At 40.7% G+C, this 16,795-nt stretch overlaps 2 protein-coding genes across 3 annotated transcripts in view; one reads left to right on the top strand and one right to left on the bottom strand.

The window, feature by feature from the left end:
- The window catches only part of nav2a (neuron navigator 2a), a 205,329-nt gene extending 199,392 nt beyond the window's left edge, over positions 1 to 5,937 (bottom strand). The window contains exon 1 of the mRNA XM_061764531.1: positions 5,295 to 5,937. Within this exon, the coding sequence (XP_061620515.1) occupies positions 5,295 to 5,375 (81 nt within the window). The 5' untranslated portion in view covers positions 5,376 to 5,937. The remainder of the gene's footprint in view (positions 1 to 5,294) is intronic.
- A 4,669-nt stretch (positions 5,938 to 10,606) lies between these two features.
- Positions 10,607 to 15,049, top strand: LOC133472921 (ileal sodium/bile acid cotransporter-like). 2 transcript variants are annotated; one of them, XR_009786922.1, is made up of 7 exons: positions 10,607 to 11,100; positions 11,277 to 11,395; positions 12,005 to 12,093; positions 12,166 to 12,341; positions 12,560 to 12,717; positions 13,667 to 13,817; positions 14,501 to 15,049. XR_009786922.1 is itself a non-coding variant. In XM_061764457.1 (6 exons), the coding sequence occupies exons 1-6, from the start codon at positions 10,703 to 10,705 to the stop codon at positions 14,596 to 14,598; spliced, it is 1,038 nt and encodes a 345-aa protein (XP_061620441.1). In that variant the 5' UTR covers positions 10,609 to 10,702; the 3' UTR covers positions 14,599 to 15,049. The 2 variants fall into 2 exon arrangements, 1 of the variants encoding a protein (XP_061620441.1); XM_061764457.1 differs by lacking the exon at positions 13,667 to 13,817 and having other exon boundaries at positions 10,609 to 11,100.
- Positions 15,050 to 16,795: the final 1,746 nt, after the last annotated feature.

The raw sequence follows: 16,795 nt of genomic DNA, 5'->3' as shown, positions 1-16,795 counted from the left end.
TTGTCCTTAAAAGGAAGGAAAAAAACAGAATTCCTCTGGTACACAAAGTTATAATTAGCTACTTCACACCTCCGTTTGTTGAAGAAGCTATTTATCATAAAACGCTACCCTGACTCCCTTCCGGCACATTGACTAGAAAGAGGATTCAGATGCAGAGAAGCGCGACAGTGCTGTCTCGGATGAGGACGGGTGTTTGAAACAAAAAAATCCTTGTCTGATTCACGACTTCTTTTACAGCTTAATGAGAGACAGACTGGTGGAAATGTGTTCTATGAATGCAGGTTACTTATCTGGGTAGAAGAGGTTAGGTGTTGCTAGTCCACAAAAGGACTGAAGAGAGGAAGGGAGTGGGGCCATCATTATGGGTCACATCACTTTTGTCACAGAGCATTTCATAGTAATAGTATCTCGAGATTAGCAGAAATAAAAATAGTCAAATGAATTCAGGGACTCTTAAACACACAACTATAGAAATCAGATGGCACTGCTCATCATCAGCAATAAATGGAAGGGAACAAAATGCTGATTTGAAAAGGATACTGTCATGCCTCATTGTTGTTGTTTCTTCCCATCCCACAACTACACACATCTTCAGTTACAATTTGAACCTGAAGATATTATCACGGATAGCACATAAATATTGAATCTGATTGAAATTAAAAAGCGATGTGCAGTATATAAATGAATAGCACTGGTAAGAAGTGAATAATCACCAGTGAAAGTATCATTACTCTAGCAAATCTGATTGGGGGCCCAGCAGCTCTTCACTAAAATTCTCTACATCTTCAAAAATGTTTGCTTTCGTTATAATGTCATTATTTACTTAATGATAAGCATGATGAAAAATGGATGGAAGGAAATGCAAAACCAAAGCTCTTCTTCAAATCTAGAAAGATATTTTTGTCCTTCGTGGTTCAAAGTTTGTGCATGGATACAATGACCATAACTCAAACAACACCCATTCAGCACAGTAGCGAGCTGAAGCACCTTCTCAATAGTTGAGCCCCTCGTTGAAACTAGATTGACACAGATCATGCCGACTGGCCTCCATACAGAGATTACAATGTTGTCTGAGTCAAGACAGCCGGAACATCACACACCCTGCTGGGTGCATTGCTCTCAGCACCATTTCTCTGGTGACACTGCACGCCAAAGTAGTCACAGAAACATGGTGTTAATATCCCAAACATTTTAAACGGCCACCAAGAAAGAATCTCTCCCAAAATTCCATTCTATTGTTGATGTAGTGAAAAATACAATGCTTTTAAAAGCACAACGGCCTTTCAATTATTTACGATGTGTTAAATGTTATGGTCTTTGACTGACATTTATGAGGGTATGAGGGAATCTTGGCCAGCCCTGATCGCCCTCCGTCAGAAGAGTTCGTACTTCTGCCCTCCTAACAGCACTTTAGGGCCAAATGCAAAGTTAAAATTTCCTTTATCCACACTACAATTGAAATGCTTAATCTGCACAAAGTTTTTGACTGGTAATGACAAAATATCTCCATCAGCTTGAAATAGGACATACAGCTTTTATCTTTCCCCATTTTATTGATGGTAACTATGAACATGTTTTTAATTGTTTGTATTTGTATGTCTGTTGGCATGATTGTTATTGTTGTCATCCTACACTGCAAAGCAAAGTTCCCTGCTGTGCGCCAATAAAAATCCATCCATCCATTTTCTTTACCGTTTATCCTCACTAGGGTCGCGGGCTGCTGGAGCCTATCCCAGCTATCTTCCGGCGGGAGCTGGGGTACACCCTGAACTGGTCGCCAGCCAATCGCAGGACACATGGGAACAAACAACCAGTCACACTCACATTCACACCTACGGGCAATTTAGAGTCTTCAATCAACCTACCATGCATGTTTTTGGTATGTGGGAGGAAACCGGAGTGTCCGGAGAACATGCAAACTCCACACAGGCGGGGCCGGGATTCAAACCCCGGTCTCCAGAACTGTGAGGCAGATCTGCTAACCGGCGCCAATACAAATTTCAAAAAAAATTTAAAAAATGACTTTTTGACTCTTACTGTGTTAAAATATCAGCTATCAGTGCTTTTGGTTACGGTACTTATTTTTTGGGGCTGCAATAGACAATACCAGTTGAAGTGTTGAGGGCAAAATAGTTTCATTAGGGTCACCAGGAAACTCATGGGTGGGCAAGCATTTGGAATTAGTTAGCCAATTATGGCTTCATACGCAAAGTCAAAACCATCCCACCAGCCCAAGCCACCTGTCCTTCATCCTCCCTCAGTGTGCAGGGAGAGGGTAAGGGCCAGATGGCTTTTGAGGGCCAAGCAGCATCCTGAGTGCAGCATCCTCCCCGCCCCCAACTTCAGCGCTCCAACTGGGATCCCACCTCCACCCACCGACCCTCGTCTCCAATCCAAACCCCTCAGCCGCTTGCACTTGTCAGTGCTGCATGACTGGACAAACAGTCTTTCACCAAAACAAATCCCCTGGTCTCACTTTGCAGCTGCCTGCTCTGCAAGAAATGCTTAGCCAGTGCTTTAAGGAACCCTTGTTTTCCTGGGATAACCATGTTAATGCTATTGCGATTTTAACACACATTACCAAGAACTCTTATTGTCACATCAAGTATTTGTTTTGGATTTTATGAGAGGTAAATTGACAAATATGAGACACTTTCTAACGTGTGTTCAGATATATTTACTGCAAACCAGTCATGTCAGTGTTACAAAGGCTAAAAACACTTACAAATCATTCCATCCTATCTATTTGCAATTTTGATCAATTAGTTTCAGATAGCAGCCATGCCATCCTTCTAGCAAGACAATCAATCAGCCCCTTCTTAATGACAAATTGTTAGCCCCTCCAACGCTTTTTCCATCTAGGCAGCAAGCCAAAGAAACACTGTAGCTGATAGCTGTCCAAATTTGGCGTTCAATAATAGCGTGTCAATTCTTGCTGAAAATGTATAAACCAAATCTGTTCAAGGTGCAAGCATAAAGATGAATGAATAAATGGGAGATGCTCAAGACAAAGACATGGCCATCAGAAAGGTCAAAGAGATGGTAGACGATCAGATGATGATGTGGTTGTAATACACCTGGGATGTAAACATTGATAGCTTAGACGTGTGTGAGTAAATTCAGTGTAGTTGGAACAAAGTGCTCTCAAAAGAACTTTGACGGGTTAGTAATAGGATTGATTTTGAAAAAGAGGTTTTCAGGTTATTGAAAAAAAACTTCTATTTGCTTTGATTTCTATGAAATCCTGTCTTGAGTAGGTAAATGGGTTTAGTAGTAAACAATGTAAGGAAAGCAGAATATCGGTTGTTGTTCTGCTATCTTGATCATTTTTCCATGAACATTAACATCATACAGCGTCTATTTTGGGAAGAAAAAAACTAAACGTGTGTTTTACGTTCAATCCACACACCTCAGTCAACAGTTTAAGGGAGGAGTCATTTTAAACCCTGGCGCACCTTGTTCTCGACAGAAAATGCACTCTCTCTATTCACAACTATACATGTTTCCTATAACATTTTATGAGATGTACTGTAGCCAAGCAGTCAGCAGCACACATATGCTCTGTACATCTCATTATCCTCAAGAACCCCACCCAACCGTATCAAACTGCACCTAATGAGCAGTCAGAAATGTCAAGAGGAAATAATACATTTCCATTGATTCTGATTGAGCAACTTTGTGTCAAATGTTCTTCCCCCTTAGATGAGATGAATCAATATATTCATAATTCCTATATATATATATATATATATATATATATGCCATTCAATGTAAGTATCTGGTTTGGGGGTCGGGGGTGCAATCAAACTTGCTTTATTTTGCATGCTAAATTTCAATTCAAAAGTGTACTAAAAGCTGTACATTTCATTTGACTTAAGAGTGATTGAAACAGATTTATTTCAGTATAATACAGCCCATGGTGTCTTTTGTTACTCATCAGATAATGTTACGTTAACAATTTAAAATGACTGATATGCAATCCATGGTTCATTTGTCATGAGGGGAAACCCATTTTAACTTTCCAACATTCTATTCTTGAGGTTATCTAAAGAGGTTTTAGGAGGCTAATAGACTATGAAGTGAGAATGTTGGACAAATATCTAAAGTCTTGATACCATCCAAGGGAGATTTTGAACGTTCTCTGCTGTCCATGTACACCCATGATTGCTACTTCAAGAAAATGAATGTGTGGCGCAGTGGAGATATGCGAACATAAACCTACAAAGTGAAATAAAATCCAATTACAGTGTCCTGGTGCCAGTATCACATATAGGATCTTGAACTCACACAGCCAAGGTAATTGTCAGGGGATATGAAACCTTACTGCACAGAAACCCGTGCTAATACTCCAACAAAGTAGAGTCTATCACAACTACATTGGGCCTTTCAATTGACTTGGTTCAGCTGATGTCCGTGAAGAGGGAAGGTGAGTACTGGCTCAGTCTAATTCACTGGAGAGTGGCTGGCCTCGTCTATGTCTGATTCATGATGTTGACACGTTGAGGCAGCCACCGAGGCTTCAAAAGGAATCGACATGTGTCGCTGCGGATAAAGTCACTGAGCATGCAAGAGGGCAAAAACTCAATTTGTGAATGGTATTAGTGTTCCCATAGCAACAACAAAGCGGTTTGGGGTGGATTACATAAATATCAAGCCCTGAAGAACACTACACAGAAAAACCATGTCCTTGTGTTTCTCTGTGTATCACTTAATATCCACAGAGGTGCAGATATAGAAAACAGCAGCTGGGACTTTGGTTGCACCAATTAATATTCATGTTATACATAATCCCAGGTGAGTCATTAAACACACCTGATCAAATCAATAATTTAAAGGGACGAATTGAAATAAACCTGTTTTCGATGGAGACGCAATTCAAGTTTAAACCTTAAACAATGGGTATCACATTCAATAACAGCAGCAGCAGTAAAGCCTTGGCATGTGGAAAATGCAGAGCAAAGCTGAAAGGGAGAAAACGAGATGCTCCATCCATCTTAGTGGCAGACGTCTAAACACCCACAAAGCGTGGCTTTGAATTTGTCCTGTCATGCTTTCTCCTTATTCGGCTTCCTGATTCATGTTAGACGAGCAGACAAGCATTTTCTTTGGAAAAGTTATTTCTTTACAACCATACTGTATTTGCAGTGTAAAATCTACATTGCTTGGCACAAAGACCAGATTTGTTTTTTCAAGAAAGATCAACAAAAACAAACAACTGATTCATATTTTTGATATTTTTTTCGGTGGCTTTACCACACTTAGGTGTATGAAAGAGGACGAAGACATGAACTCACCCTTTTCTGGTCCTCCAAGCCATGCTGGACAGGTCTCCTCCTAGGGTGCTGTTTTGCAGAAACATCTGTTCCAGCCTCCATCTTCCCATAAATGGGCGAATATTCTCGCTGGTACACAGCGGAATAGCAGTTTACAACAGGGATTGACGTGAAATACCCACTCAAAGTATTTCAGTCCCACTTGATACGCCGCAGTGAGGCATGAACATTTATCCAAAAAGTGTGGAGGGGGGAATGTCTTCCCATCAACTTTGCTTCATCAAACAGGTGATAGCCAATCTCTGAGAGGGTCCCGCCTCAGCCACAAGCCATGACACACTCATTGCGCTTCTTCTCGTTGCACTTCTTGGCCTGGCCCGAAGTGAGCATCATGGCAGACGATGGAAACCAGATACAAGCAGGGTCCTCCTCTCTTCCAAAACCACAACCCCAGCCATAAAGGTTTTGGAGCGTGTTATTATCATAATCCTTTCTTTTGGACAACAGTCAGTTTGTCATCCAGTGAGGAACACATGGGCAGGCCTCGGATTATACACGCTGCTTGGTTTTCCAAGTGCATCCGCCAATTGAAGAATGAGAACAGCAAACGCGAGGAAAAGCTGCTGTCACTCGAAATTGTCTGATGTCCGGCAGTGAACACCTGCTTGTGTAGGGAAAGCAAATGGGCACGCACGCACGCACGCACGCACGCACGCACACACACACACACACACACACAATAATAATAGTACTTACATTAGAAGACATTTGAAACTTTACGCATTTATATGTTGTAATATAGGAATCCATCATATACTGCACGTACAAACTACACTAATAGTTTATGAGTGGATAGTTAACGTGAAAACAACAATGCGTCTGATGACTTCAGGTGCAGCTACCGCGTTTACACCTGACTCAACGCATGAAAAAAAACATTTTGACGACTTTTGTCGTACCCAATTATCCGACGATTGCAGGCGAATTGGGCACGTGACAATCTCCTTCAAATACAGAAAAATAAAAGGGGAATTCAAGTGTTGCGATTTGTCGAAGGGTTGAGCTACACTGCAGCATCCCTGCAGAAGAATCTGTCGTGTACAATCTGGGCTGAGCTTTCTAGAAACTGATAGAAAAAAAACACACATCTCGTATAAACTAGGGAGTGAAAGTAACACCGAGCAACATTCTATGTTTTTTTTTAAATATAGAAATCACTCTTACCCAGAACTTCTCGGTTTGTTTCGTCCGCTCGTAGAGAAGGTGCCTTAATTCGCTTGATAGTGTCCCTTCCTGTGGTCTATGAACGGAGCAAATGATGCGTTGAGGTGTTGTCGGAAATTAGGCCGGGCAGGGCTGCACAAACTTTATTATACTGATGGTTTTATCTGAATTTTATTTTATTTTATTTATTTTACTTGTGTTTATTTTGTACTGAAAACATACATCTATTTTCAAATCCACTTGTTTCAGGGTCGTGTGTGAGCTAGGAGTCAGTCCCAGCTTCCCTGGGTGAGAGGCGGGGTACGCGGATGGATGCATAAAGTTTATTCTAAAATACCAACGTAGTGATGAGAAACTCTCATTTTGTGCCTAAACAGAACTATAAACCGGGTGACGGTCCGTTTCTCATCTTATTCGTGTGCATGCTTCTGCTGTACGTGCCCAGCCAAAGTAAATATTCTATTTTACTAAGTGTCCCTAAAGTAACCATAAGGGTCCCTCACGTCCCCTCTCGCGCCCGTAACATGACGTCACTCACTGCTTGCTTTCCCTCAACACCCTTCAAGACGCTTGTCCGTTTCCATGGCGACACTGTGTAATCAGGCTTTTGCTGCCACTTAGCGTTCAAACGACGACACGTTAAAGAGAATTCAAAATCCATGCAAATGAAATTAAATCAGTTTAGCAGGGGCATAGCACCAAATTATGGGTTGGGGGGCCCTTATACGTAAACCTCCTGAGGGGCCCCTCACCGCACCCTAAACCAATCCTCGCCGCCCCCTTATTATTGGACAACAACATCATATAGTCTCAGAATGTAAGAAAAGGGATTATTTCTGTATTTCTTGTTTCGATTAAGTTATTCTTCTTTTTTCTAGTGATTTTATCTTTTATTATTGTTTTTTACTGTCTTAACTGCTCATTATTATTTCTTTTTGACCAGGAAAAAGAAAAAGCTTTGTATTTCGATTAATTAAAATTCTGTTATTATTTCAATTTAAATACACACTCATTTGTTTTGCTGATTAAATGGAAGTATTGTTGTTGTTGTTGTTTAATGCTGATAGATTTTATTGCATTTACAGTAAAATAAGTGTAACTGTCAGCCGATTCACTGCCTGTGTGTTAATGTAACATTATGGTCGTCACATTATGTTGCTGCTGTATTTTAAACATCACACACTTGTTTCAGATTCAGAAGTTCGTATTGGAGCTGCAGGGTTGGGTGGAGGTGTGCAGCACAGGCGAAGCCGTCACATCACAGGTGTGAGGGTGTGGAATCTCCATAGTGGCCAAAGAACTAAATAAGACAACTGGAAAACTGTCGTACTGCGGTTGAGGTAAAGCATAAGTAGCCAAATCATTAAATGGCCAAGGTCAATGGTGAACACAAAAATTCAGTAAAAGAAAGAATGTTATTTGACATTTAGATTTAATATTTATATTTAGATATATATTTAACATTTGGATTTCGTATTTATATTTATTTATTTATATATATATTATTTATATAACTGCCCTCATCATCTTCTCTTCCTTTTAGGATGTCCGGTTAGGGATCGCCACAGCGTGTCATCCTTACCCATGTAAGCCTATCACCTGCATCCTCCTTTCGAACACCAACTGCCCTCGGCTCCATCCTCATCACCCTTCTACCAATATACTCACTCTCTCTCCTCTGGATGTGTCCAAATCATCGAAGTCTGCTCTTTCTACCTTTGTCTCTAAAACATCGAACCTTGGCTGTCCCTCTGATGAGCTCATTTTTATTTTATCCAACATGCTCACTTCTAGAGAGAACCTCAGCATCTTCATTTCCGCCACCTCCAGCTCTGCTTCCTGTTGTCTCTTCACTGCCACTGTCTCTAATCCGTACATCATGGCTGGCCTCACCACTGTTTTATACATTTTGCCATTCATCCCAGCAGAGACTCCTCTGCCACATAACACACCTGACACCTTCCTCCACCCGTTCCAATCTACTTGGACCTGTTTCTTCACTTCCTGACCACACTCACCATTGCTCTGGACTGTTGACCCCAAGTAGTTCAAGTCCTCCACCCTCGCTATTTTTTCTCCCTGTAGCCTCACTCTTCCCCCTCCACCCCTCTCATTCATGCACATATATTCTGTTTTACTCCTGCTAATCTTCATTCCTCTTCTTTCCTCTGCATGCCTCCATCATTTCTAACTTTTCCTTTACCTGCTCTCTGCTTTAACTGCAGATCACAATGTAATCTGCGAACATCATGGTCCACAGGGATTTAAGTCTAATCTCATCTGTCAGCCTATCCATCACCACTGCAAACAAGAAGGGGCTCAGGGCTGATCCCTGATGCAGTCCTACCTCCATCTTCAATTCTTCTGTCACACCAATAGCACACCTCACAACTCTTCTGCTGCCCTCATACATGTCCTTTACTTCTCTGCTACTCCAGACTTCTGCATGCAGTACCGCAGTTCCTCTCTGGGTACTCTATCATAGGCTTTCTCTAGATCTACAAAGACACAATGTAGCTCCTTCTGACCTTCTCTGTACTTTTCCATCAAAACCCTCAAGGAAAAAATGCATCTGTGGTACTCTTTCTAGGCATGAAACCATACTGTTGCTCGCAAATACTCACATCTGCCCTGAGTCTAGCCTCCACTAATCTTTCCCATAACTTAATTGTGTGGCTCATCAACTTCATTCCTCTATAGTTCCCATTGTTCTGCACATTTTCTGAAAATATAGCCACATGGCCCTCCTATCCCTCTTCATCATTCTTCTGCGCCGTATCTCTGTGGATACGTGTTGTGTGTGTGCTGGTGGGCGGGCAGACTCGAGCCAGCAGCTTGCTTGCCTATTTGCTTTGCGCTGCTAAATCACGAGACACAAGCGGTCTGGCTGTCGCCTGTTTGATGAAACTGCAGCAGTGCAGAGAGTGAAACAGAAACTACTGTATCGATCTCATCACGCTAGTATTGATCCGATATGGCACTGACTTGGTATTGATACTATCGATTTGGATCGATCCGCCCACCACTAGTAAAAGACTTTTCCTGATTTTTAGGGTCGAATTTGGGGTGTGCATTATACTGGAGAGCGTATTATACACGACAAAGTGCGGTACTTTGTGCCCACAAAGTATTTTACACGAAGTAGCCTTGGCTGTGTACTGGACAACTGGGTAAGCAAATTGAGCACATCTTCTTTCAACGTTCAAGCTTGGGGCTAAGATAAACCTACACAATGGACAGGGATAACGTGATCAAAATTTGTTTTAGGCTGGGGATGAGGTAGAACAAGATCCAGAAAAATTTGGCATTGTAAGGAAACATTATTACCAAGAGAGATTTAAATAGACTATTGACAGCCAGGTTGCTTTGCAAAGGTATGACTTAGACCCCTGAATGGGACAGTCTAAAACACTTAACGTAAGCATCAAAAAGCCCTACGCTGCTTAATGTCAGAAAACTGTGACCGATCGTCACCAATATGTATGTGGACATCTCTACTTGTGCCCCCTTCCACCTCTAACAATATCAGAATGAGCACCCCAATATATTGGATTTTATAGACGTTCTGCGATTTCCTCTGAATAGAAAAAGCTTCATTTCGCTTAAGGTCAGAATACTGTGATCAATTGTCACCAAAATTTATGAGGACATTTGTACTTATATCTACTTTAATCTCTGAAAATATAAGTGACGTACATTTTTCTTCTGTATAGTGAGTGCATGGGAAACACTTGATGTCATACTACAAAAAATATTGACACTTGGGGCTGATTCCACTTCTGTTGGCGTTTTATTCCATTTGTGTACATCATAACAGCTAAATTCTGCTTAAACATGTTTGGTTTGGACTTTAATTCACTTGAATTTAAATTAAATTTGTCAACAACACCATAAAAAAATATATGTGGGCCTTGTATGTGCATTCTGTAGCGAAGGAATACTCTAGAGTCCAAAGGGCATTTAAAAGAATGTTTGTGCAATCCACATATCAAAAATGATTCTTTTATATGCTTTGAACAATGAACCCATAAAACGTAACAATGATTCATTTTTCCACCACTATTTGGCAGTCACCCACCATGATCTTATTGGATAACCAAAAGAACAGATAAGGATTTAAATTACGGGCCGCCGAGGACAAGCCTCCAACTGTTTCTCACAGTCGATTGCCACGGATAATTCTCTTCTGCCATCAAATTTACAATATGTCTATATTCAAGGGAACAACTGAAGAACTTGCTGCCTGCCTTGCTGAGGCCACAATCTGTTCTGGTGCTAACTGCCTTGTGCCAACCAATAACTTTAATGCAAAACTGCTGCTAGCGCTGAACATCACCTTCACCATCATGCAGGCTATTGTCATGTGTGCCATGGGCTGCTCTGTGGATGTCCAAAACCTTTGGGGGCACCTGAAGAGACCTTGGAGCATAGTTACTGGATTCCTCTGCCAATTTGGCATTATGCCTTTTACCGCCTTTGCTTTATCAATTGCCTTTAATGTGCTGCCTGTTCAGGCCATTGCCATCGTTATCCTAGGTTGCTGTCCTGGAGGCGTCACTTCCAATATTATCTGCAGCTTTCTCGATGGAGACATGGACCTAAGGTAAGAAATTGTCTTGATCAGTTAATGGCATGTTGGCTGAATCAACATAAGTGATCATCTCATCTCTATGTACTACGTTTACTCCATGACGTGTAAACATATGAGCTCATTTTCATTGCATTGATTACTGGGCCAAAAAAGAATCACAATAACCTTGTTGTGGTTCTTCTCTTCAGTATCGCTATGACAGCCTGTTCCACCACCCTGTCCTTGGGAATGATGCCACTATGTCTGTTCATATACACCTCCCTCTGGACTTCTTCAGACACCATCCAAATCCCATATGACATAATTGGTAAATATATAACTGTTGATTACTGGCACACATATCAAAATACAGGGGAACCTCGTTTTAACGTCACCTGATTTAACGGCTATTGGAAGTAACGGACTGGCACAGAGCCACGGCTCATCTATTGTACATGCGCCAGGATGCATGCAAATTGCAAGTAAATTATCCATGTGCTTGTGTGCTGGCTCACTGCACTCCTAAAAATGGCAGATCTTCCTACAAATCCTGGCTGGAGAAGAAAAGTTTGGATAAACTTAAACATTTTCCAAACGTTTTCAAACTTTTTTAGATTTATTTAAAGTAATTTTCAATTGTATTGTGTGTTTTAGGCTATGAAAAAAGTTGAAAACAATAATTCAATCATTTTGTTTTCAATTTAACGGACAATCGGCTGTAACGAACATAGTCCGTTAAATCGAGGTTCCACTGTACTTTTTTAAAAATGATTTTTTTAAATGTTCATGAGATGAGGAATCTTCTTAATTTCATATACTCTTTTATGTTGTGTCAGGTTTGTGTTTTGGTCCCACAGAAACTCGGATAATTACATTTTAATAGTAATATCATATTTTAAATTTAAATTAAAAAGGCATACAATTTGCATTTCCTCAGGTACCACTCTTACGGCCTTCCTTGTCCCAGTCTCTGTCGGAATATATGTTAAACATAGATGGCCCCACTTGGCTAAAAAGATCCTCAAGGTAGGAATTTGCACATGATCTTATGTCTTCTCCAACGTGATATTTACTGTATACAGTGTGTTTTCTGTTCAGGTTGGGGCGATTACAGGCTTTAGTTTCATGGTCATCATTTCTGTGGTTGGGATAATTCTTTATCAGTCTTCCTGGATCATTTCCCCCTCCCTTTGGATAATCGGGACTATCTTCCCCTTAATTGGTTTTGGGATGGGTTTCCTTTTGGCTCGCTTTGTGGGTCAACCATGGTACAGGTAAGGTTACAATTGATGGCATAAACAGTTTCAAAAATGTTACCATACCTGCTCAAAGCATATATCATAGTTGCTTTATTTCCATCCATCCATCAATTTTCTGAACCGCTTATTGCTAAATAGAATAATAATTGCTTGCCATCACAAAGTATTCATTTAAAATCTTCCTCAGCTTGTGTGTACTGTAGTTCTGTTATAATACTTTTTTTTTCTGTGAGGTGCCGAACAATTGCTTTGGAGACTGGTTTTCAGAACAGCCAATTGTGTAACACCATTGTCCAGTTGTCCTTCAACCCAGCTGAACTGGATGTCATGTTTGCAATCCCCATTATCTATACCATCTTTCAGCTGGTGATGTCTGTCCTGTTTGTGGGAGGTAAGCTACGAGTGTTAACCAGATGTGAAAACTACCAAGTTTGTGATGCAGTGCCGTATTTTCTTAGCAGCATGATGTGAGTTAACACATGGCAAAAAAATCTGCCATCTGTCTGTGAGCAAGTCACAGATTTTATTCATTCATATTCCGTACCGCTCATCCTCATTCGGGTCGCAGGCGTGCTGGAGTCTATCCCAGCTGACTCTGGGCGAGAGGCGGGGTACACCCTGAACTGGTCGCCAGCCAATCGCAGGGCAGATAGAAACAAATAACCATTCACACTCACATTCACACCCACGGGCAATTTAGAGTCTTCAATTCACCAACCATGCATGTTTTTGGCATGTGGGAGGAAACCAGAGTACCCGGACAAAACCCTCACAGGCACGGACGGGGAGAACATGCAAACTCCACACAGGGGAGGCCGGATTTGAACCCGGGTCCTCAGAACTGTGAGGCAGACGTGCTAACCAGTCACCCACCGTTTCACCGTCACAGATTTTAATTCAGGAAAACTTTTAAGGGGTGTCTCCACAAAGTGGAAGTTGGGCTTATTTGGTAGCATTTTAACCATCCCATTTTAAACCATAAGTCATTTTTTCCCAAAATGTTTTGAGTCCCAGAGGCATTTTTATATTTAAAACAAAAATGGTGTGGAAACAACCGTTTAAATTGCATACCAGAAAGAAGACTACTTCCTAAAAATCAGATGAGTTATTACAATTCCCTTTCCAATTACTTAAATTACAGAGACAAGACGTATCTGTGATTAATTAAAAAACAAAAAAACAACCTCCACAGCATTTGCGATCGACCAGAACACTGTTGCTAAGATAATTTTTTTTCTGGTCCATCGTATGTTTAACAATCATGCATTACACTTATGTAGCGCTTTTTTAGACACTCAAAGACGCTTTACAATTTCATGCATTATTCATTCTCTTCTCAGTCACACCCTGGTGGTGGTAAGCTACTTGTGTAGCCACAGCTGCCCTGCGACAATCTGGCGGAAGTGTGGCTGCCATTCTGCCCCTACGGCTCTTCCGACTGTGAGGCTGACACTCTAACCAGTCGTCCGCCGTGCCGCCCCCATGCCCCATGTTTGTCTGTTTTTTTCTTCTTCAAGCAGAGGGAATGAATCAGTAATTACTGCCTCATAGGCCACTGAAAGAAATTGGCATATGCCAGTCAAGACCAGTCACGACAGTTAACTAGGAACTCACAAAGAGTTAGCAGGAAAGCGAAATACAGGAAAATAAAGATAAGGCTAGTAGTTTACTTATGCATACATACACACTATATTAAATATCAAATAATTAATTGGAAAATGAAAAAACACAGTGCCCTTAATTCAGAGCCATCGCTGGTTAGCTCTGTACTTGTATTATAAAATTGTAAAATATGCAGAGATTATGGGAGGCCAGTTAGCTGCAGTGACCCCAAGGACAATGATCAATGTTCATGACAATAAAATGTGTAATGAAAAGCGATATACCTTGAAAAGAGTGTCTGCTCCTGGCTTGAGCAGCATTTTTCCATGTTACATTGCCAAAGCAATTTCAATCGGTGACCAGAAAGGAGTTAGGGATTAATCATTTTACTGAGAAATTATGTTCAAGGAGAGTGGTCTTGGAGGTTTACAAGATAAGCCCTCTCTTTGGTCACAATGGTACAAGTATTATTGCACCTTTTACAATTTCAGTCTTCAAGATTAAATTGACTAGGTGGATTAATGTCAGGTAATTGAAAAGATGATGTTGAATTTTTGCATTTTACTCCACAGGATACCAAGTGTATAAAAAGTCACATGGTCTGGGATCAGCTGAAACAGACATGGAATTGCCAACATTTGAAGATGGCTATTTAGAACAAGCAAAATAGACACCCTATCGTGTGGAAATAGTGCCTTTGAATTGAATTATGACTGATTATTAAAAGCAAAGATGAGCACTTTGACAAGAACAACACCCCGTTCTGAGATTATGGCTCTGATGACTTTGTATTTACCAAAATGACCTCCACAAACAGGGCAACGTACAACTCCAAATTGTGAACACATATAACACTGCATGCTGTGCAACGATTTTACTCTGTTTGGAATTTTTGAGAGCTATACCCACAAATAGGTGTTCAACGAATGATGAATAACGTTTTTGTTTTTATAGAGGGACAAACTCAGAAAGTGTGGTAAGTGGTATGGTCATTGTGTTGTTGTTATGAAGACCTATCTGTCAAAAATGGGGTAAAAAAAATAAATAAAAAATACATCGTAGAGTAAGAGCTCTTGTCCATATTGTGATGAATGCCCAATTAAAAAAAAAATCCAAAACTATGTTGCCATGACATTGTATTGTGCACAGACTATTGTATTTTGTTGAACTCCAGACTGGGCCAATAACAGGATTTATTATTTTTTTTTTTTTTTATTTTATTTATTTATTTTTTTAAACGGAATAATCTCGGCGGCACATTGGACGACTGGTTAGAGCGTCAGCCTCACAGTTCTGAGGACCCGGGTTCAATCCCCGGCCCCGCCTGTGTGGAGTTTGCATGTTCTCCCCGTGCCTGCGTGGCTTTTCTCCGGGCACTCCGGTTTCCTCCCACATCCCAAAAACATGCATTAATTGGAGACTCTAAATTTCCCGTAGGCATGACTGTGAGTGCGAATGGTTGTTTGTTTCTGTGTGCCCTGCGATTGGCTGGCAACCAGTTCAGGGTGTACCCTGCCTCCTGCCCGATGACAGCTGGGATAGGCTCCAGCATGCCCGCGACCCTAGTGAGGAGAAGCAGCTCAGAAAATGGATGGATGGAATAATCTAAATTGATATTTAGCATTTTTAGAACAAGATATCGTCAAATGTACTTTTCAGTTCTTTGACTCAGTTTGTACCATATTTTTATAAATTGATGGATGACATCAAGCTTCCTTACATTTTTTTAATCTGAAAATTTTGCTCAATTTTCTAAACAATATTGATATGTAGCTATAAGCTTGTGGTTTTACATTTCTTCCTAAAGTAAAAATGAACAAGGGTGTTCCAATACATATTCACACTTCTAATGTATTATTCTATATTGCACTGTGCACATGTATTCAATGTACAACATTTACTATGTTTTAAAAATTAAAGGAGAACTAGAAACTAAAGGATAAGTTTGGATGGCTTCTTCTTCAGTATCAGGAGAAAGTGACAGAATTGTCGGTATTGTAATTGCGTCTTCATTTGTGTGTCACTCACTGGATTTGTATGTTTGTCAATGCAGAGCTTGTTGTTACGAAAGAACTAGTGGGTAGTAAACGGTACAACAAAATGAGTAAAACAAAAAGAAAACCCTGCATTGGATTGTTTCTTAAGTGTATGGCTTGGGTTGTGGATCACAGCGACACTCTCTGGTCACTTAGTGTAATGATTATCGCGAGTACTCATGTAAGCATCTTTTCCGTGTAAAATTGTTTGAAGCGCCTCATACAGCCAGTGTTAACCAAATATAGTTTGAAATTGGTAATTCATAAAAAGTCGTCGTTGAAGTAGAGGAATTTTACGTTTTATTTGTCTCGTGACCCACCCATGTCACCACAGGGAGGAAGTGTCTTCAGTGCGCATGCTCGGATCGGGAGGGCCAAACGTCGCGCGAGTCAGCTTTGCTCCACTGAGAAAGTTGACATAGAAAGAAGTGGCGGCCTATTCGGGAGCTGAAACACATTTTTTTTTCTTTTTGAATGTAAACATATTCTTTGAAACTTGGGAGGAACTCGACACAAGTTAACACGTCCAGTATTCGTCACCCAATATGGGAACTTTCTTGTGACCAGGTTATTGTTGAATTTGGTAAGTCTTCTTCTTTTTTTTATTTTATTTTTTATTTTTAGCTAGCTAATCATAGCATTTATTCGACTTTAATGACATGATGATTTGCTTTGATTGTTTTAAACGAACCTAGTTCATGATATGCGATTTTACAATTTCGTAGCGGGTGACAAAACACGTCAGCGCGCGTTTGGTAACGGCAGACTGAGACGTCGTATAAACTCTCCGCTAGAACAAGTCAAAGTTTAAAGGAGACAGTCTTGTCCTTG

This window comes from Phyllopteryx taeniolatus, chromosome 2 (genome assembly GCF_024500385.1).
Source record: "Phyllopteryx taeniolatus isolate TA_2022b chromosome 2, UOR_Ptae_1.2, whole genome shotgun sequence".
Classification (NCBI taxonomy): domain Eukaryota; kingdom Metazoa; phylum Chordata; class Actinopteri; order Syngnathiformes; family Syngnathidae; genus Phyllopteryx; species Phyllopteryx taeniolatus.
The sequence above is the reverse complement of the archived record's forward strand: the minus strand, read 5'-3'. Positions and strand labels throughout refer to the sequence as shown.